Genomic DNA, 19,962 nt, shown 5'->3' on the forward strand with positions numbered 1-19,962 from the left:
GGTCTTCTGTGTGCGCAACGAGATTTTTCGCTGGAGTGAGTTGAGATTCGCTTGGACAATGGACTAGAATTAGTCCAGCGAAGGGTTCTGGAGAAACTGGTTTGCGTCACCCAAAAACTCTGCGTTGCGAATGCATAAGAGAATGGTGAAGGCTTCTTCAGTTTTAAAACCAAAGATAACAAGAAAATTCTTTCACCAAGGTCTGTAATCATGATAAGGTTTGGTTGAATGAACGAGACATGAACTGAAAAGTATCTCCTATGAAATAATGATAGACTTGTTGTGTTCATCGAAATAAAAAATGGACCAACAAACCGTCATCACTTCGGATATTTCATCATCAGAGACTGAATATGAAAATATGCTTCAGGTCGATAAACACATCAAGTACTTTATGGGGCACTTGAATGTATTACCTCACTTTTATGGATCTCAAGATACCAATAGAATGACCATCTTGTACTTTATTGTTGGCTCTCTGGACGTTCTCGGAAAACTCGATCAAGTCTTGAACGATGAGAAGAAGAAGGAAATTATTGATTGGATATATTCAATGCAAATAGTGCCCGATCAAAATGACTCAAATTTAGAGAGATGTGGATTTAGAGGAGGTAATTTTCTCGGACTGCCAATAAATTGCTATCAGTGTTGTCATGAGCATCCGTTGAATGAAAATCAAACCCGATACGATGTTGGCCATATTGCCATGACATACACAGCTTTAGCAATTTTAAGAATACTCGGAGATGATTATTCCCGAGTCAACAAGAAGGCCATTGTTGGTGGCTTGAAATATCTGCAAGATAAGAATGGATGCTTCAAGGCTACATGTTTTGGAAGTGAAACAGATATTAGATTCACTTTTTGTGCATGTGCAATTTCTTCTTTTCTTGAAGATTGGAGTGGAGTTGATACAGAGTTAGCTTTTCAATACATTTTAAGCAGTCGTGGCTATGATTACTGCTTTTCTCATGGTCCAGGACTAGAATCCCATGGAGGAAGTACTTATTGTGCTATTGCAGCTTTGCATTTAATGGGAATGATTGATCGGCTCGATCATCAAGAAGAAATGAAGGAATGGTTATTGAAAAGACAAATTTCTGGTTTTCATGGTCGACCACAAAAGGATGCTGACACATGTTATTCATTTTGGGTTGGAGGAACTCTCAAAACTCTTGATTGTTTGCAATATATTGATGAAAGTCAAACTACTCTCTTCACCTTGTCATGCCAAACAGATTATGGTGGAATTAGCAAAGTGAAAGACGCATATCCAGATGTGTTGCATTCATACATGTCTCTTGCTGGATTGAGTTTAATCGGTTTCAAAGGTCTCAATCGTGTGTTCCCATCTCTAAATATTACAGAAAGAGCTGCTGCTGGTTTGAAATGTTTTGAATCAAGAAATTGCAACAAATAATTGATTTCCTTTTCTATTTATTGATAGGGTTTCCTTTTCTTTAAAAACGATATGTAACAGTGGTATTCAATTTGAGAGTCATGAACAGCTGACTGATTGGGAGATATCAATTCTATGTTCACATTGTGTGGTGATACTGAACCACTCACCATTCATACAAGACATCTCTCTCTCCAATAATATACTTGTACGTGTTGTTGTTACGTTACAACCGTTATTGGAGGTCATTACTTGACTCTGAAAAATGAATGGAAAGATTCCACCCGCCACTCCAGCTACAGCAACAACAACAACAATGGAACCTCCTTCATCGCCGTCAACAGCCTCACCAAAAACCAATAACTCGACGAAACTTCCTTTCATTAAGAAGGAGAGTACGAGTAATATGATGATGTCTTCATCAAGAACAAATTCCGGTGGAGGAGGAACACCTCAAGTTCGAAGTTTATCTCGACTTCGGAGTGGAGTCATGCTGCTCGGAAGCTCATTGAATTTGCGTGGATCGTTGTCTGATGATGACGATGAGGAAAATAATTCAGACAGGTCGAATTCGGCTCATACCTTTCATTTGACGGAAGTGGCATCAGCAATAGCGATGAAGAAAAAGTTGAGAAAAACTAAAAAGATTGTTGGTTGGACTGTTAAGGAAGTTGAAATCACTATGGACAACAAGTTGCCCTTTGAGCTTAAATTCACTGCTTTGGTAAATAATTTGAACAAGAACATTCACTTTTCTGATGCTGAGACCAAAGCAATGTTTGAAAAACAATTCGATCCCAATAATGAGCTGAACCGAAGGATCATTGAAAATTCTTTCTGGTTTGTCTTTTCAGTGTTCTTTCAGGATAATTCTGAAGTATGTGAGAGGTTTATCAGTGTTCTTGCAAAAGATGTTGCACGATTTTCTTTGACTCTTGGGCGACATAATCGAGATGCATTCTTTGAGGTTTATCATTTAGCTGTATCATATTGTATTTTAAAAGCATTTAGAAAACATTTTTCAGGAAGTAAGAAAGAATTTACATCAAACTTCAAAGTAAGAGTTTATGAACTTATTTGTGAGGTTTTCTTAGGAATTCGGTACAAAAGAGAATTTCTTCAAAAGCAAAGAATGAAATACTTCCCTAAAAAGAGCGAAGATACCTTTCTAGAGAAGCTCATCAGAAAGCAACAAACAAAAAAGAACAAAATGGACTCAAGTGCCGGAGCAAAAGCAAAGAAAAAAGAAGATTTTGCTAGCATCTCGAGAGCCGCTTCACTACGTCCTGATTCGCCTCCAGAAGGCGATTTCTATTCGTCAAGCGAAGAAGAAGAAGAAATTCCAGATGAAATGGAGGAAATTGAAAATGCATCGACACGACAAGAAACTGTATCAGATCCAATACAAAAGTTGGGGCTCGATGAAAATTATCACAGTCTACCCAAAGAAGTATTGGAGCAAGAATATGAGGAGATTGAAGCCATGAAAAAAAGGACGAAAATGGCCAACAAAACGACCATCAATCAAGAGACAGGTAAAAAACAAAAACAACTAAGCCCACGCATGCGGAACCTAGATTATGTTAAGCATCTATCACATTCAGATATTTTGAAAGAAAAATATTGGGGTACTTTTTCAATGTCACCTTTAATGATGAGGGCTTTAGGAAAGCCTCCACCAGAGTTTTCGTTAAATTATACCTCTCCAGAAATGGGAAAGAACAAGGTTAGGCTTATCAACAAGGACGGATTTTCAAAGCCTGTATTTTTCGGTTCTCTCTCTGATCCTCAAAAACTGCTAAATAATGTAAAAAAGTTCCAAAAAGTGTGGCATCCAGATAGTTTAGACGAAGTTGACAAAGTCAAGGAAAGACTGAAAACTAATAAGGAGATCAAAGAGAGAAATGTCAAAGAAGCCCAAAGAGATATACAGTGGATTAAAGGAAGTATCAAAGAAGAGTTAAAACAAATTGAAAAGGAAAAAGCTGAGGTCCTTAAAAACAAAGAATCCATCTCAGGTCTATGTACTCAAATACTGAAAAAGCGTTCTGAAGATGCCTCATCAAGGATAGAGAAACGATATCAAGCTGTAGAGTCTCACAACTTTAAAGGAACTGCATTTGCCTCTGTGATTTATGAAAATTACTCAGAGCTTAACAAGAAATTGTCAAGACTGGACAAGTTATTATCAGCGACAGGAGATAGGTGCTTTATTACAAAGGAACAGCATCTCAAAGAAGAGGCAGAGCTTCAGTACGACTTGGACACAAAAGATCCACCCAAAGCTCACAATGTCTCACTCTTCGATTATTTGCAATAGATGATTGTTTTCTGTTGATTCATGTTGTGTGGTTGATGAAGACATCATTTTAAGTAAAGCTGTAATGAATCTCACCTCAGAGGCTGTTTCTTTTTTGGTCCTTGAAATTGTTTTCCAATAGTAAGCTATGTCCATGAGAGAAGAATTCATCTTATTTCTGAACTTTCTAAGATTGGCAAACAATATTGAACTTTTTCTCACCTTTCCTTCAAGAAAATCTTTGCATTTTTCATTGAACTGCTCATAATCGTTTTCTATGTTCAGTAAGGAATTATTGTAGAAATCATCAATCAATTTGCATAATGTAAGGTATGAATTTTTCAGTTTTCTATAGAGAGGCAGAAATATTCTATTCAATTCTTCAATAGCTAATTCGTCTGACTTATCTACTGCTGATAAAGTGCTTTGAAGAAGTATTGACACCAAGAGGTCAAGATTATACTTTGAGGTCACTAAATCCATTGGCGGGTTTGCGACAATATCTTGGTCAATGATGGACGTAATATAATTGATATTCGTCAATCTTAAAAATGGAACACGGAACCTAAGGGAGCTACGTAGCTGAAATCCATGCTCACAATTTTCAAAATCAATACACTCAACTCCTTCAAACTCTGATGGCGAATACATGTTGAAATCATTCACCGCAGCAATAAGGCTTTCCATACTGGTGTAGTTGAGCGTGTTAACTTGATCTTTCCAATGATACTTGTTACCAAACTCTTTCCAATTTTTGCATTCTTTGAATGTGTCCAGACTTCTATATCCTTTGAAAATAATTCTTCTGGATTTCTCTTGAAAAACAAAAAAGAAATTAAAGAATGCATCCTCCATGCTGGGATATTGCATTCCAAGTTCATTCCATAATTCTTTGAAACGACTCTCTGTGCAATGCTTGAATTCATCGTCTTTTTTCATTACCCACAAGTACCACTTTGAGTATTGGTCACTCGATGATATCCTCCATTCTCCATTGTAATAATATAATTGGCACTGAATGCCAGTTGGATTTTCAAAAATTGTGTATCGAGATAAATCAATGGTGTTACAATAATTTTCTCCATATCTAGCATCTAAATCTTGATAATTTTCATAATAAAATCTTGGAACACAGACTGGTCTATACGACACTTCTGTTGTGTCATCATTATTTGATAAAGGTTTTACCTCAACCACTAGACCATTGCATTCCAAAAACAGCTCCATATCACGGAAACTCACTGCGTTTTCATTGTTCTGATAAGTAGCATCCAAATCGAGCTTAAACAATGTTGAAATGCTTGGATTATTAATTTCATCACTTGATCGAAGCACTGGCGAGACTGAAATTGCAAAGAGTCTGGAGAGCGTAAAAGGTCCAAACATGTACTGTACGTCTTCAACATTTGAGCCGATCATAAAGGTGGACTTCTTGACAAACTTTTTGCAGAACGTATTTAAAAAGTCAATAACAAGCAATGGATGTTCTCTCCTCATATTCAAACAGTTTTTCCTTGCTTCTCTCATCAATGCTTTCACATCTTGTTTGTATTCAACCATCCATTTATCATATAGGTGCTTAACAGAAGATTCAAATTGTTGCCAGGTTGTGAAATGATCAGTTCTAAATACCAATTCGTCATACAATGTATTTGTTTCTAAATAATCATAGATGCATCCACCAAAAACAATTTGATAGCCATATTTACAGAATCTGTAATTGAAGACTTATATCATAGCTTGTATCATGAAATGACTCACCTTATTCCATGGGCTAAGTTTTTCTTGACTTTCTTCAAATAATCTTTTTGTGCTTTTTCCGTTGTGTGCACACCATTTTGTAGAGCCAACCAAAATCTATATGCCTTGTTGTAGCTAAAGTTTAGTTCATGTAGAATAGCATTCCTGCTTCTTGGTAATCTTAAAAACCACTTATTCCAATTCTCTCTCCAGATTTTCATCTTATCATCTTCAAACAAGACAAATTTTTCATTTGGTTGTTGAACAGAAAGTAAAATTACTGGAATTTCCGCAAATGCCATTTCGAGAAATACAAAAGTGTTCATCATCATAATTTCTAATTCATACTCAGTTTCTCCATTCTCATGTTGTACTCGAATGGTAGTATGTAACATGTATTGTGAATTTCTTGAAAATCCACCCTCGCTGGAGTTTTCCGACGTTAAATCATCGGCCAAAAAGACAAAATCAAAGTCTGAATCATTCATATTAGTTTTAAATGTTCTTGATCCATACAGATATATTCCTCGAACAGCCGAATAAAAAACCCTCTCAGGTTTTGTCTCATCCTGATTAATGTCATGAATCGTTTTTTGGACATGTTGCATGACTTGATCTTTGGAGAATGGAAATATAGCCTCATACTCCTCCTGATATTTCCAAAATGAACTTGGTTTGGATGAACTAGCCTCATATTTCAAGTTCATCTTCATAGGAGCAACAAAAGCGTCGGAATGACTTTCCTGCTGTTTTGGTTTGAACATTTTTTTTGGGATTTTCATCTTTAAAGTCGCACTCCATGCATAACGTCCTGATTCACATTTTAATTTAGAAAAGACATATATAAGAATATTAATAACAAACCATTCAATCACTCAATTTTGTTTTGGAAGTTGTTGTTTTTAATATTATCAAATTTTGTACACAATCTGGGTGTGACAAATTCTTTCAATAGAATTTGGCGTTGAATTCCTCAATGGTTTCAAAGTCTTTTCCAATCTGTAATTGGCTTGGATAACCATTTCCTTCCAATAACTTCAACTGTCCATCAGAGTTCTCAATTTCATAGAGTCCATAATTACCCTTCTCATAGTCCAAAGTAGCACCATCGTCGAGGTAAAGATAATTAGTAAGAGAAGATACTTTTGATCCAAACGATTTAAAGATCATCTTTTCAAGATGCAAGTCATACACAGCTGTAGTTGACTTCTCTCTCATTGGAATGATTGAGCCACCACGTGCAAATAATGGTAAATGATCGATTGGTGCTTGAACAGTGATGACTTGTCCTCCTTCATAGGATTGTTCTGGATTAAAGAAGTCATACCATTTGCCTTCTTCAAGTTTTGGCAAATAAACTGTTCTTGAATTTTGTTTTTCTTTGAGAATTGGAGCAACCAAAAGGCATGAGCCAAGCATTCCTTGAGTATCTAAATGTTCTACATTATAAACTTCCTCATCGTTAGGGAAATCATAAAAGAGAGGTCTAATCATTGGAATGGATCTCTTGCTTGATAAAGCAGCCAATGTGTAAAGGTATGGCATTAATTGATATCTCAATCGAATAAACTTCTTTGAAATTTGTTCAACCTCTTGTCCAAATGACCATGGTTCTTGTTGAATTGTGAATTTATCAGTGTGAGTACGGCAGTATGGATAAAATACTGAGCCAAATGCAATCCAACGAGCATAAAGCTCAGGAGTACAGTTCCATCTAAAACCGCCAATATCAGCTCCAACCATCAATTGGCCACAAATGCTTTGTCCCATCAATAATCTCAAAGATATAGCTAAATGTTCCCATGTGGATTGATTGTCACCACTCCATGTACCAGCCACTCTTTGAATTCCAGCAAAACAAGCACGAGCAAATAAGAATGAACGTTTGTTGAGAGGTCTTTGGAATTTCTCAATACCTTCTCTGCTGGCAACAGCCATAGCACTACCATAAATATTGTGAACATCCTTGTGGAACTGAGGACTTGGATAAGGCTCGTCCATAACATGAATGAGATCATCATCCATAGTTCCTGCTTCGATTGGAGTCACCTTAACATCTGGGCTGTTCATATCATTCCAAAAACCGTCAACTCCATCTTCAATTAAGCCCTTATACCAATCACCCCACCATTTTCTAACTGGAGCAGAAGTGAAACAAGGCATGTGTGTGGCTCCAGGCCAAACAACACCTTCGTAGAGTTTTCCATTAGGATGAGCAAGGAAGTAGTTTCCCTTAACACCTGATGTGTAAACGTCGTAATTTGGATCGACCTTAACGCCAGGGTCAAGAATGACAACAACTTTAAATTTTCTATCGTGGAGCCACTTCAATAATTCTCTAGGATTTGGAAAATCCGTCTTACTCCATGTAAAGTCTCTATATCCTTCCATATAATCAATATCGAGATAAATAACATCACAAGGAATGTCACGATCACGAAATTCTTGAGAGATTTGCTTAACCTGTGTATCTGGATAATAGGACCATCTACATTGATGATATCCCAACACCCACAAAGGTACCATTGGGTTCGTACCAGTCAACATTTCATAACATTTTGAAATTTCAAAAGCATTTTTAGCACTATTTGCCATGAAATAAATGTTACAAGGTAAACTCTCCATGTTGGCCGAAAATCTTTCATCAGTGGTAAGATCCCATTGTTGCAATCCATAATTGTCAATATAAATACCATTAAATCTTCTTTCAGTCTTTCCAGGAGCGATTTCAAATTTAGAAGAAATAATTCCAAAAGGTATGCTTTGATAAAGAGGGTCAGAATCGCTGACATAGCCAAATGAATCAAAATTCCAGAACAAGTACTTTCTTCCATTCTTTTTGACACTATTAGATTTTTCACCAAGCCCAAACCATTCGTTTGAAAGGCATTTAACCTCGTCACATTGGCTATATCCAAATGATACATTGGTTGGCTGTTGATGATTTGGTCTTGTTGCGAACTTGATGCCTCCGAATGATGGAACAAAAGTATTTTCATTAAATTTGGATAGGATATCGATAGAAAAATCTTTTTTGATAATTTTGACTTTGGTTGACTCTGAGGTAGCTGGTTTAAAAGAAACAAAATCTTCGTTTTCTTCATCAAGTACTACAGCAACATGGTTCACTTTTCCATCAATATTCACAATCAAAGATGGGCTTTAAATCAATGTAAATCAGAAAATGAATGCAGAGATGAATATACAACACTTACAATTCAACCGTTTCTGGAGGAATGAACGACAACTTCCATACATTGCCATCGATACATTGAAGAACTACACGGAAGTTATTCTCTAAACTGAAATTGTGATAATTTCAACAAAAAAACATCGGCTCATAACTGAAAACGTACTTGATGATAATTTTGTTTTCTTTTTCATCAACGGAATGAGAAGTAACACTTGTTTTCATGGCTACATATGGAGGCAAATTCTTATTCATCTTTTCATACTTGTGCACAACACGATCCGATTGTCGTGTCATGACCAAATCATAGAAGGCATTACCAAAGGTGTAAGCCTTGTTCATAAACCAAGCACCGAAACCCATTTTTTTGATGGATTTATTGGAACCCAAATTGGAAAGACAGTGAGCAAATTGTTCATGATGTGGTGGATCATTGCTGTTTGGCACTTCATACCAAATACTTGGAAAAACCAACCCACATCAACCAATTTTCTGCGGACGCAACTCTCAATATATTATTTAAGCAATCATGTCTTCTGCATCATCGTATTCAGAGATGACCCTCATTCTCGCTTCTCTTGCCTCACGTTCCTGCAATTTTATCAATTTGTTGATTCTTCTGACATCAAGATATTCATTCCACTTTTCTTGGAACTTTTCATAGACATGTACAAATGGTGAGGTAATCTTTGCCTTAACTTTGTCAAGGAACCATTCATCCAGAATATGTTTTCGTTCTTGCCTTTTACCATGCACCCACCAGAAAATCATACCAACAAACACTCCTCCACCGACAGTATTTCCAAGCACTACGGGAAACATGTTTCCAATCAAGAAATCGTACAAGGTGATTGGTGAGCCATACATCATGGCAAGAGGAATAAAGAATCCATTGGCGATACTGTGCTCAAATCCTGCAGAAACAAAGGCAAGGATTGGTAAAAACAATCCCATTATCTTCTCCATAATCCTGCTCGTTCCGTAGGTGGTATAGACAGCAAGACAAACCAACCAATTGCATCCAATCGCTAAAACAAAATTTCCCCAAAAATTTCGAAATGCTTTTTTTCTCGCCAAGATGAATGGCATAAGTGACATAGCCTGCTTGTGTCTCTTCCTCGATATCATGCAGGGGAGTTGGTAAGAACATTAAAAAGTAGGCTACGGCCCATGCACCGATCAAGTTAAAAACAAGTGACACGATCCAACTTCTGAGAAGATCCCACGGATTTACCTTTCCTCTCAATAAAGCTGCTGTCATGGTCATTGTGTTTCCAGTGAACAACTCAGCCCCTTTTCAAAACCAAGTTTAAACTGATGTCACTGTCTATTTCACTATTTCAACGTACCTGTAATTATCACCAACGTCAAACCCACTGTAAAAACTCCAGAGAAAATTAACTTGGTCAAACCAGGATTTTCCTTCTCTAAACCTGGCATGTTACCTCCCGTCTTTAAAGCAGAGACCGATCCAAATCCAATGAAAATACCTCCAAGCAAAGACAGTAAAATTAATTGGTCAAGAGTTTTTGAGGCTTTTTTAACGCCTGTATGAGTCATGACTTTTTGACGTAAATGAGGATTGCATCGATATTGTCTCTCTTCTTCTTGGTCTTGCTTTTGTTGTTCCAAAATTTTCATCTTTTCCATTTCTGCTTTTTGCTTCTTTTCTTGTTTTTTCTGTTCAGCTGCAGAAAGGATAGCTTCAATAGGGTTTTCTTCCTCTGTATCCTTGCCCAACAATTCGTCTTCAATTCTTCTCAACCGAGAGCCCTTCTTTGAGTTTGACATTAAAGCAAGGATAGCCTTCTCGTAGAATTGCAAACGTTGGTTAAGATTTTCTATGGTTTGTGAGTTTGGTGTACTTCCGTTCATGGTTGAAGAGGATGATGGCTCCATCTCAATTTCAACAGATGTGCCTCCATTATATTTAGGGTCGCCCCCTCCTTTCATTGAAGAAGCAGGATGATTTGTATTTGAGCTCGGATTTGTGGTAGCTCTTCTTTGGTTGGATGAAGAAGTTTGGGTCTGCTCAAAGTCTTCCTCTGATGTTTGTACATTGACAAGCATTTGAGAGAAGGAATTAACTGATGCGGAGCTTGAAAGTGGAGTGGTGTTACCCATAGAAACCCCATTTGAATTGTTCGTGGCGATGTACTCAGGACGAGAGCCAGCCATTTCTAAATCCTCAAACTCGTCTTGCAACTTGGTTTTGGTCTTCTTTTGTGATGAATGAAACATTTTGTGATGATGACGAAAAATAACGACACAGCGAATGGAAGAAAGCCCAAGAACGCGTCTACAATGGTGAGCCAAGCGAGATTCTTATGTGAGCGAGCTTCAGAATTTTTTTAAAACGGCTGCGAAGTCAAATTTGTTCGGGTGCACAAATGGGGCCTCATCGACTTTTTGTTGTCAACAGGAAGATCAAAGATAATCCTGATCATTTGCCAGACTTTGGATTACTTGAGTGTTTTTAGGAGTAATTTGATCTTTTGGTTAAAAAGGAAACGCTTTGTCAACATGTTTGCATTTAAAGTCAAGGTTGAAATGTGTGCATTTATGGCACGGCAAGTACTCTCTTTTGAATATGAACGGAAGGTACCGTCTTCACCACAGATCTCAAAACAAATCTCGATGAATGCATATGTTGCCAAGAGACCATGATTTTTGTCAGTTCAATCGATTCAGGAAATGGCTGACAACAACGCCTGAGCTAAAAGTTACAATAAAAAAATACATAGTTTCTTGGTTCATTGTTTGGACAGTGCTGTCCATATCATCAACGTCATTCATCAGCAACTACAATACTTGCTGATCAACATCAATTGAATTCCATCACGAAACTCGTGATTGATCCCTTCAATAACTTGCGTTTGATCAACTTTCTTTGTCGGATTCATTCTCTTGGGCAAATATAAATAATATTACTGGAATTACTTATCGGAATCCAATAACTCGATTGTATCGACCTAATTTGTTTAGCTCTATACAGCATCCATCATCATTCAATCCTTCACGGCAAAAATATTGTAATATTATTATTTTCATTGTTATTATATTTATTTCTCATACAGATCAATACCTCCGATTGAATCAAAAAGACAATATCCAAGAGAAGAATTTTTTGGTCATCATGAGAAAAACGCTTGTGTTAGATTTAGATAATACTTTAGTGGCCTCTTTTTCAACATCCAAACAACAACTCTTGGAAGTGTGTGATTTAGTCGTTACTGTAGCAAGAGAGAAGTTCCATGACACGCTTAAAATTGCTGTTTTCAAACGACCCTATCTTGACGAATTTCTTGAGGTTGCGTGTAGTTTATTTGATGTTTGGATATTCACTGCTTCGGATAAGTCATATGCCCAACCTGTTTGTGAGCAACTTCTGAATAGTAAATCGAGATTTAAAGGATGTCTCTTCAGAGAATCACTTTCGAAAGGCATCAAAGATCTATCGATATTTAACGTGAGCATGGATCAAATAATGATTATCGATGACGATGAATATAATTTTCAACTACAGCCAAACAGTAAGTAACTCTTCGCTTTCATTGGAATGGTCGAGATTAAGGCTCGACGGGCGACTCAAACATGATTCAATTTAATCTTAGACGGTGTGGCTATTAGCTCCTTTGGTTTCGATACCATGTCAATTGCTAGGGAGCAAAAACTTGATTGTGAATTGAAAAATTTGATTGATCTTCTTAAAACCGTTGCTCACTCGGACACAGTGTACGGGCCTATAAGCAAATACAAACAACTACATACAAGCAGTTATTTGAATTGTGACCTTTCACCAATCACAACAGTGGGAACACCTGCAATCAAGTCGTTCTCACCTTTCGATGGAATTGACGAAAACTCTCCTCCTCCTTCGTCTTCATCCTCTGCCTCGAGTGTTCTTATTTAACCTCTAATACAAATCTTAAATAATTGTTCATATTCAAGTTATCATTATTTCAGCGTTGCTGCTTGCAAAAGGGTTATCGACAAAAAAATGTTCGGAAAGACTGCTCAATCTGTCTTCTACAATCTCATCTGGAAGAGAACATCAACCACCGCTTTGTTTGTCGGTTTGGGAGCACTCGCCTTTGAACGAGTTGTTGATAGAGGTGTTGATGCCTTCTGGGATAGTTACAACAAGGGAGTAAGTTGATGCCGATTGAAATTCTCTCCGTGATGATAAATATTTTGTTTGCAAAACGGGCAAATATGTTTACATGGGTACAAATAATTTAATCAACATAACATTTATCTAATATTAATATCAATCGAAATCATCATCATTAATAATCATTTATGGTTTGAATAGAGACAATTCAAGGATATTGAACCAATCTACAGAGAAAATGGATGGTTGAAAGAGCAAGAAGAAGAATAAATGCTCTCAGCAACAACAAAACTACAATATCATCCCGTTACTTTATTATTGCAAATCCGAGGGAAGCGAAAGCGAAATATTTTACTAGATAATAAACAACAAGTATTTTAATTATTATTTCCATCATCAAAACAATAAAACATCCCACAACAATAATCAAATTGGTGCTGTTAAGAATGACTTATCAATCAATACCGCTGCACCAAAATCAAAGAACAAAAAAAGCACATCTACACATTTGATTGTCAACTTCATTCCCAGAAACCACATATTCCTATTTCATTGAGTCTTCAACCCAAACAAGAATCATTGGCAGGTGTCCTCACGGACCACGTGATGATCCAACAAGGCATGATGCAGGATGAGAGATAAATCACCAAATTCTGTTTCTCCATCGCAAAAGGACATCACCTCGAGCTCAAAGCGGCCTCTTCTGCACACGTGTTCGTCTTTTCATCATTACAAAAGAACCATCTGTTAAGCCAACACATCAGGCACAAGAACTGATACAAAAAAATGAAACCAATCATTCTGTTTGGACTGCTAGCTCTCCTCTTCGTTGCTTCATCCGTATTGGCACAAGAAGATCTCACAACAAAGAACTTTGATGAAAAGGTGGCCTCGAAAGAATTTGCCTTGGTTGAATTCTTTGCTCCATGGTGTGGCCATTGCAAGAAATTAGCTCCTGAATATGCTACCTTGGCAGAAAGGTTTGCCAACAATGAAAAAGTCTCGATCTTCAAAGTCAATGGTGATGATGAATCTGATTTGATGACCAAATTCCAAATCCAAGGATTCCCAACACTCAAGCTTTTCAAGAATGGTAAATTCTTCAGAGATTACGATGGTGATCGTACCGCTGAAGCCATCACTCAATGGTTGAACAAGAAGACTGGTCCAGTTGCTGTTCCAATCGACAGTGAAGCTGCCTTGCAAGATTTGAAGTCATCTTCAAAGGTTCTTGTTGTTGGATTTGTTTCATCCAAGGACTCTGACAATTACAAGAATCTTCTCGAGGCTGCCGACAACAGTGATTTGGAAGATTTTATTGTTGCTGTTGTTGTTGGTAATGCTGATTTGAATGCTAAGAACCAAATCACTCAAGACTCTATTGTAGTGATCAGAGATTTCGACTCAACTCCAGCTGTCTCAACCAGCTTTGATGTTCAAGCTATTGTGGACTTTGTCAAGGAAAATGGTTATCCATTGGTCGACGAAGTTTCTGGTGCCACATTCCAAAGACTTGTTGAAAAGGAATTGCCAATTGGTGTTCTCTTTATTGACTTTTCTGATGAGAGTGCCAAAAAGAAGCACATTGAAGAGTTGACTGAAATTGCTCAACAATACAAGGGCAAAGTTGTCTTGGGTTATTCCGATGCTTCAATCTATGGTGAACAATTATCTATTATGGGAGGAAACAAGAATATTATCCCAGGTTTTGCTATTATGGACGTTATTAATAGAGCCAACTATCCACTCAAGAAAGAAACTGTCACAAAGGAAGATATTGCCACCTTTGTTGGTGATGTTTTGACTGGAAAGGTTTCAAAGTTTGTCAGATCACAAGAAATTCCAACTGAAAACAATGAACCAGTCAAGATTGTGGTCGGAAAGTCATTTGACGATATGGTTATCAACAATGATAACGATGTCTTGTTGGAATTCTATGCACCATGGTGTGGACACTGTAAATCATTGGAACCAACTTACAATCAATTGGCTGAAGAATTGAAGGATGTCAAAGGATTGACTATTGCTAAGATTGATGCCACTGAAAATGATACCCCAATTAATATTGAAGGATTCCCAACTATTTATTTCTTCCCTAAGGGTGGTAAGCAATCTCCAATTCCATACGAAGGAGATAGAACTAAGGATGACTTGAAGAACTTCTTAAAGACAAACGCTGTTGGTGCAGTTTTCTCTGAGAAGAAAGACGAATTGTAATTTATTTACTTTCCCTTGTTTTTGTCCAATAAACCTTTCCCTATTCTTCTATTTAATTATTAATCATGAACAATGCTTTGATCTTTGTGTGAATGCCGAATTAGATCATACAATTCTTTGTTTGATCCAAATCAAAGCGCAAATCATGTAATGATTCGTTTAATGCTACGTCATCAAGAATTTATGTATCATCCCAAGTCTATTGTGGGAAATGGGGAATGATCCAGGTTGTGAATTATCCAATAAGTTCAATTTAATGCTTGACTCACGTTGCCAATTCCCGCATAAGATCCAGACACATAAATGTTCATTGTAATGGGAGTTGACCGTGTTTCCCAAAAATTTGTTAAAAAAAATCGAGATACTTCATTTGCGCCCGCTCGCTGAAGAAATCATCTCCAAATCTCATCATCATGTCGAATAGTTTTGCTCTTTTAGAGGCTGCTTCCAACAGCGATCCACAAGAAATCGCTGCCAAGACAAAGGAAGTCAAACAAGATAAGCCAAAATTTGTTGAGGAAAAGAAACCAACCCAACAAAGAAAGCCAAAGCCAACATCTGCTCCATCCGAAGTGGCTTCAACTGAAGAGGGATTCCAAGGAACCCGTTCAAAGGGACGTGGAGGCAGACCACAACATCATCAAGCTCCAAAGAAGGGCAGAGCTTTTGATCGTCATGTCTCTGGTACTGGAGTAAAGAAAGGTGAAGTAAAGAAGGGTGGTGGTGGAAAAGCCAACTGGGGTAAACCAACTGATGAAAAGGAAGAAAAGCCTGTCGAAGTTGCTTCTGAATCTGCTGGAGAACAACAACCAACTGAGGAAAAGAAGGAAGAAACGACACAAGCTACCGAACCTCAACAACCAGTCGACACTAATTTGACTTTGGAAGAATACCTCAACCAAAAGAAGACTGCTAAAATTACATTGAAGAAGGAAGCTGGTGAACAACTTGTTACTGGTAAGAACGTTAAACTCACTGGTGAAGAATTCTCTAGAGCATCCGAAGAACTCTTCCAAAAGGAAAAGAAGAAGGTAGAAAAGGAAGAAAAGACCGAAAAGAAGACTGAAAAGAAGCCAAAGGCAATTGACGTCTCTGAATTCTTGGACTCTGCTTCACTTGAAAAGATCAAGGAAAGAAGAGATAGAGAATTATTGGAAGGACCAAAGCAACAAAGACCTCGCACACAAGGATCCAGACCAACTGGCGGAAGACCTGGAAACAACAACAAGAAGGGACCAAAGCAAGGAGGTAACAAGGACAAGAGTGCTACCGGCCCAAAGAAGCCTCGTCCAGTCATTAACAAGGATAAGGACTTCCCAGCTTTGAGCCCACAAAACTAAATTAGTTTTAACTCTCATTCAAAAATATACATAAAATTAATTTAAATAATTCAAAATTTCATTGAAGAATAGCAAATTTTAAAACGTCGCTTCAGTGCATTGTCATTCATTTATTGAGCTTGGCTTGGCGCCATGTTTTCCCCCAATTTTCATCAGTTTGAATGTGTCCTTTTCTCACATACTTGGCAACATTTCTTTCAAAGTCTTTAGTTGAAAATGGTTGTGTGGTTTTGAGAACAAAACCTTCAAGACCTTCTCTTCCACCGGCTATGCTGTTGGACTTGTTTTTAATTTGCTCATCCATCCATTGCTTGATTTCTGACAAGGAACGAAATGTACCTGAAAACACAAGTTGACAATGAAAACTTTGTGTCACAATTAATATGCATACCGTACAACATACCTCTAAAAAGAACTGGTACTATTTGAATATAGTTCGTCAGATCATTTTCCTGAACAAAATTTACCATTTCATCCCTGTCGCATCAATAGATATTCGTGAATTGACAATTTAATTATAGTTGAAAATCATTTCGCGTGTTCAAACAATCAATTATTAAACATTAATGAACACTCAACCTACCATCCATACCACCGACTTTCATTCAAATCCAAAATGGCAAATAAATAAAAGAAAGACTTTAAATTGGTATATTCAATGGAGTGAATTCCATACAAATTTTCTCCATACAGTATCAAGTGATCTGGAATTAAATATTTAAATTGAGAATATAATTGCTTGATAGGTCCAAAACTTGGATGAGAAGCTTCTTTAGAGGTAGTCCTAGCATAGATTTTTCCTTGAAATAATTGACAATTTCCTCCATCCATCTTTTCAGTAATGACAACTTCAGTAGGTGCAATGAATTGAGTGCAATGTTGATCCGAGAGAATGACATCATCATCGGAATGCTCAGGACTGAATGGAAGATGCGGAGTTCTGGGATACTTTTGTGGTTGGAAAGTTGGAGAAGAGGACATGATGATATTATTATAACTGTGATCGATGACGGTTGTGGTTCTGTGTTGTTCGTTTTGTGGATATTTCAACAATGTTTCAATTTTTTGTTGTTGGATTTGTTGACAACATCTTTTTGATCTCAATTTGTGTGAACTTCAAAGTTTCAACTTTGGAATTGAGTTTCACTTCAGAATATGAAATACCAAAATTACAACTCGCAGGTTATCATTATTATTCACACGATTCGTTATTGAAATGATGCATTTGCAAGATCATGAAATCACCATTTCATCATTTCCACCATTTCACAACAATGGAATCACCATTTCTCAGCAAACGACACATTCAAATCTCTATTCACACACACACACTTTCAATAATTCCATCTTGATCAAACATTAATTCCAGGTCTTGAAAATATAATGTTTGATCAAGATGCTCCATGAGGAGAGATCATCACTTTCATACTTTTGCTACTTGTTGTAGATAAAGAGAAGGTTCGAAAGGTTGAATGACAAATTCTCGTACATGGTGTTGAGGAAAGGTCTTTTTCAATCGTTGTAAAATCTTTTCATGATTTTTCACATTTCTCGAATTGGCCTTTCGATCAATGAGTGTAATAATTTTGCTGTTGATGATCGATGTGGATCGTTTGAGGGCGTGTGGAAATAATATTGCCATTCCTTCTGTGGGTTTCTTATTTAAATTGAGATATTCCAAAATGTTCTTGTGAGGAAAGTTTTCATCGTATGCATGATAAAGTTTGTTTGCTCTTATTACTGTATTAAGTTCAGTGGTCACAAGTGTTCTGTTTCCATCAATGACGTGTCCTAATTCTTTCATCACGAGATAATATTTCACAGAAACTGGGTTTTTAGGCCAAATTAATGGAACATCTTTTGACAATTCATTATACATTCGAACTAATTTTGGAAGAATTTCAACAGGCATGTGTGTCCAAATGCATTCAAGAAGGCACTATAGCCATGACCTGCAAGTTTGTCAAAATGTCGAACTCGAAATGACTTTTTAATGGATGGTTTCCAACCATTTTCAAGTTGAGATTGAACAATAATTCCTTCATCATTAAATGTTGCCCATGAAACGTCCTTGTGAAAACTCGATTCATCTACCCATGCACAATCAAGTTCTAAAATCCATGCTTTTTGATCGACTATGGAATATAGTTGTTGTTGTAGTGGTTGTTGTGTGATTCAAAGACTAATTTCCATACCTCGTGTACAATATGTTCCTATTCGAAATTTTCGTTGATCAGATTCTTGACATTTATCTGTCAAATCTCATAAATATTCAAATCTTAACTCATCCAGCCTGTTTTGAGGTTCTTTACATATTTCCTCTTCTGAGTTTTGTGATAATTTGTATTGAATTAGTTCATGATAATATTCTTGTTCTTTTTCACTCAATTACAATTCTTTAATAAATTTAACAAATTTCTTAGAAAATTTGAAGTGGAACAACATTTTCGAAATTATTCTGCTGCATTCTTTTTTCAACGATTAGTGACTTCAACAAAAGCAGCCATTTACCAAGTAACCAACTCGCATGCGAGATGTCTCATTCCCATTTACTTGTAAGCTAATAGTTTCGAAACACCAATAAGAAATTAATGCTGTAGGAAAGTGGTGCAATATTGTTGAGTAATTCTTGTGGCTTGTAAAGTTGTAAATGTTGTTGCATGCCAGTGATTCACCAGGTTAACATAAAAAACTGCTTTGATTGTTCTCCTCACGTTTGCGAATATTCAACAGAGAGGGTTTTACATCCTGAAATGATGCAGACGATCATTTCTATACATGGTTGTAACCTGTTGTTTTTTGAAGGGACAATACAAGGACACCACAATACTTTGCAATAAATAGCACTCCGCCGTCAATAAATATATGCAATAAAATATTCGTTCAAAAGATTCTTCAGCGATAAAATGACGGTGCGGAGGTACGGAGCAGGGGGGTCAGTTTTGATGTGTCATTGTATTGGAATGGGTATTTGTCACTCCATAAGATTGACACTTTCCAGAAATGTTTCAAAAAGCGAACATCCAAATAGAGGCACCATCCTCAAACAAGAAGAAAATGATTGCATTTTGGAAAGTGTGTTTCTGAATTATCAATTAATAATTTGAGAAAACTTTGTTGCAACTCAACGTGTTTAGACGCCTCTCTCAATATACGTATGTTCACAGGCAGTCAACTGTTGACTATAATCTTGTCGGCGCCAAAAAAATTTCCCGCAATTGATCCTTCTTCACGAGTGCGCGCGCGCTCGTTCAACGTTCATAACCGGACCTGTTCCAATTTCAGTGACGAAGGAATCCAGCAAAAGGATTCGACACACACGAAAAATTGTCTGTGCCTGACTTTTTGATTGCGACGAAGAAGAAGACGACTACGTGTGTGTGAAACTCGTCGTCGATCCTCTCGAAGAAACAAAATCTAAAAAAAACAAAAACATTTGCCAAAGACATTCCGTGTCAGCAGCCAGATTTTGCGGGCCCACACAAAGCCACACTCACGTACAGCTTGCTTCCTCTAATTTGGTCATCTTGATATTTCCAACCTTTTTTTCACATCCTTCCTTGTATAGTCATTGACATCAATTCACACACAAACGATTCCATTCACTCTCACTGTTTTTAACAAACCATCATTGCCACTCAACTTACTAGGATTCTATGAAGT

At 37.0% G+C, this 19,962-nt stretch overlaps 11 protein-coding genes across 11 annotated transcripts; 6 read left to right on the forward strand and 5 right to left on the reverse strand.

The window, feature by feature from the left end:
• Window positions 1–301: 301 nt before the first annotated feature.
• FDP41_002751 (uncharacterized protein) lies at window positions 302–1,420 on the forward strand (the record flags this gene model as incomplete). The annotated part of the gene is made up of 1 exon (XM_044705980.1): window positions 302–1,420. The coding sequence occupies one exon, from the start codon at window positions 302–304 to the stop codon at window positions 1,418–1,420; it is 1,119 nt and encodes a 372-aa protein (XP_044562949.1).
• A 244-nt stretch (window positions 1,421–1,664) lies between these two features.
• On the forward strand, window positions 1,665–3,719 carry FDP41_002752 (uncharacterized protein; the record flags this gene model as incomplete). The annotated part of the gene is made up of 1 exon (XM_044705981.1): window positions 1,665–3,719. The coding sequence occupies one exon, from the start codon at window positions 1,665–1,667 to the stop codon at window positions 3,717–3,719; it is 2,055 nt and encodes a 684-aa protein (XP_044562950.1).
• Window positions 3,720–3,790: 71 nt separating this feature from the next.
• FDP41_002753 (uncharacterized protein) lies at window positions 3,791–6,202 on the reverse strand (the record flags this gene model as incomplete). Its single annotated transcript, XM_044705982.1, has 3 exons — window positions 3,791–3,844; window positions 3,921–5,412; window positions 5,460–6,202. 3 exons carry the CDS (start codon window positions 6,200–6,202, stop codon window positions 3,791–3,793), a joined length of 2,289 nt encoding a protein of 762 aa, XP_044562951.1.
• Window positions 6,203–6,386: 184 nt separating this feature from the next.
• Window positions 6,387–8,991, reverse strand: FDP41_002754 (uncharacterized protein; the record flags this gene model as incomplete). Its single annotated transcript, XM_044705983.1, has 3 exons — window positions 6,387–8,598; window positions 8,654–8,740; window positions 8,795–8,991. 3 exons carry the CDS (start codon window positions 8,989–8,991, stop codon window positions 6,387–6,389), a joined length of 2,496 nt encoding a protein of 831 aa, XP_044562952.1.
• Window positions 8,992–9,147: 156 nt separating this feature from the next.
• On the reverse strand, window positions 9,148–10,869 carry FDP41_002755 (uncharacterized protein; the record flags this gene model as incomplete). The annotated part of the gene is made up of 2 exons (XM_044705984.1): window positions 9,148–9,656; window positions 9,978–10,869. 2 exons carry the CDS (start codon window positions 10,867–10,869, stop codon window positions 9,148–9,150), a joined length of 1,401 nt encoding a protein of 466 aa, XP_044562953.1.
• Window positions 10,870–11,764: 895 nt separating this feature from the next.
• Window positions 11,765–12,541, forward strand: FDP41_002756 (uncharacterized protein; the record flags this gene model as incomplete). Its single annotated transcript, XM_044705985.1, has 2 exons — window positions 11,765–12,161; window positions 12,243–12,541. The coding sequence occupies 2 exons, from the start codon at window positions 11,765–11,767 to the stop codon at window positions 12,539–12,541; spliced, it is 696 nt and encodes a 231-aa protein (XP_044562954.1).
• Window positions 12,542–12,628: 87 nt separating this feature from the next.
• Window positions 12,629–13,012, forward strand: FDP41_002757 (uncharacterized protein; the record flags this gene model as incomplete). The annotated part of the gene is made up of 2 exons (XM_044705986.1): window positions 12,629–12,778; window positions 12,944–13,012. The coding sequence occupies 2 exons, from the start codon at window positions 12,629–12,631 to the stop codon at window positions 13,010–13,012; spliced, it is 219 nt and encodes a 72-aa protein (XP_044562955.1).
• Window positions 13,013–13,528: 516 nt separating this feature from the next.
• On the forward strand, window positions 13,529–14,959 carry FDP41_002758 (uncharacterized protein; the record flags this gene model as incomplete). Its single annotated transcript, XM_044705987.1, has 1 exon — window positions 13,529–14,959. One exon carries the CDS (start codon window positions 13,529–13,531, stop codon window positions 14,957–14,959), a length of 1,431 nt encoding a protein of 476 aa, XP_044562956.1.
• Window positions 14,960–15,372: 413 nt separating this feature from the next.
• Window positions 15,373–16,299, forward strand: FDP41_002759 (uncharacterized protein; the record flags this gene model as incomplete). The annotated part of the gene is made up of 1 exon (XM_044705988.1): window positions 15,373–16,299. One exon carries the CDS (start codon window positions 15,373–15,375, stop codon window positions 16,297–16,299), a length of 927 nt encoding a protein of 308 aa, XP_044562957.1.
• A 106-nt stretch (window positions 16,300–16,405) lies between these two features.
• Window positions 16,406–17,280, reverse strand: FDP41_002760 (uncharacterized protein; the record flags this gene model as incomplete). The annotated part of the gene is made up of 3 exons (XM_044705990.1): window positions 16,406–16,638; window positions 16,703–16,776; window positions 16,883–17,280. The coding sequence occupies 3 exons, from the start codon at window positions 17,278–17,280 to the stop codon at window positions 16,406–16,408; spliced, it is 705 nt and encodes a 234-aa protein (XP_044562958.1).
• Window positions 17,281–17,722: 442 nt separating this feature from the next.
• FDP41_002761 (uncharacterized protein) lies at window positions 17,723–18,211 on the reverse strand (the record flags this gene model as incomplete). The annotated part of the gene is made up of 1 exon (XM_044705991.1): window positions 17,723–18,211. The coding sequence occupies one exon, from the start codon at window positions 18,209–18,211 to the stop codon at window positions 17,723–17,725; it is 489 nt and encodes a 162-aa protein (XP_044562959.1).
• Window positions 18,212–19,962: the final 1,751 nt, after the last annotated feature.

The sequence above is a fragment of the Naegleria fowleri genome (assembly GCF_008403515.1).
Source record: "Naegleria fowleri strain ATCC 30894 chromosome Unknown tig30, whole genome shotgun sequence".
NCBI lineage: Eukaryota > Heterolobosea > Eutetramitea > Acrasida > Naegleriidae > Naegleria > Naegleria fowleri.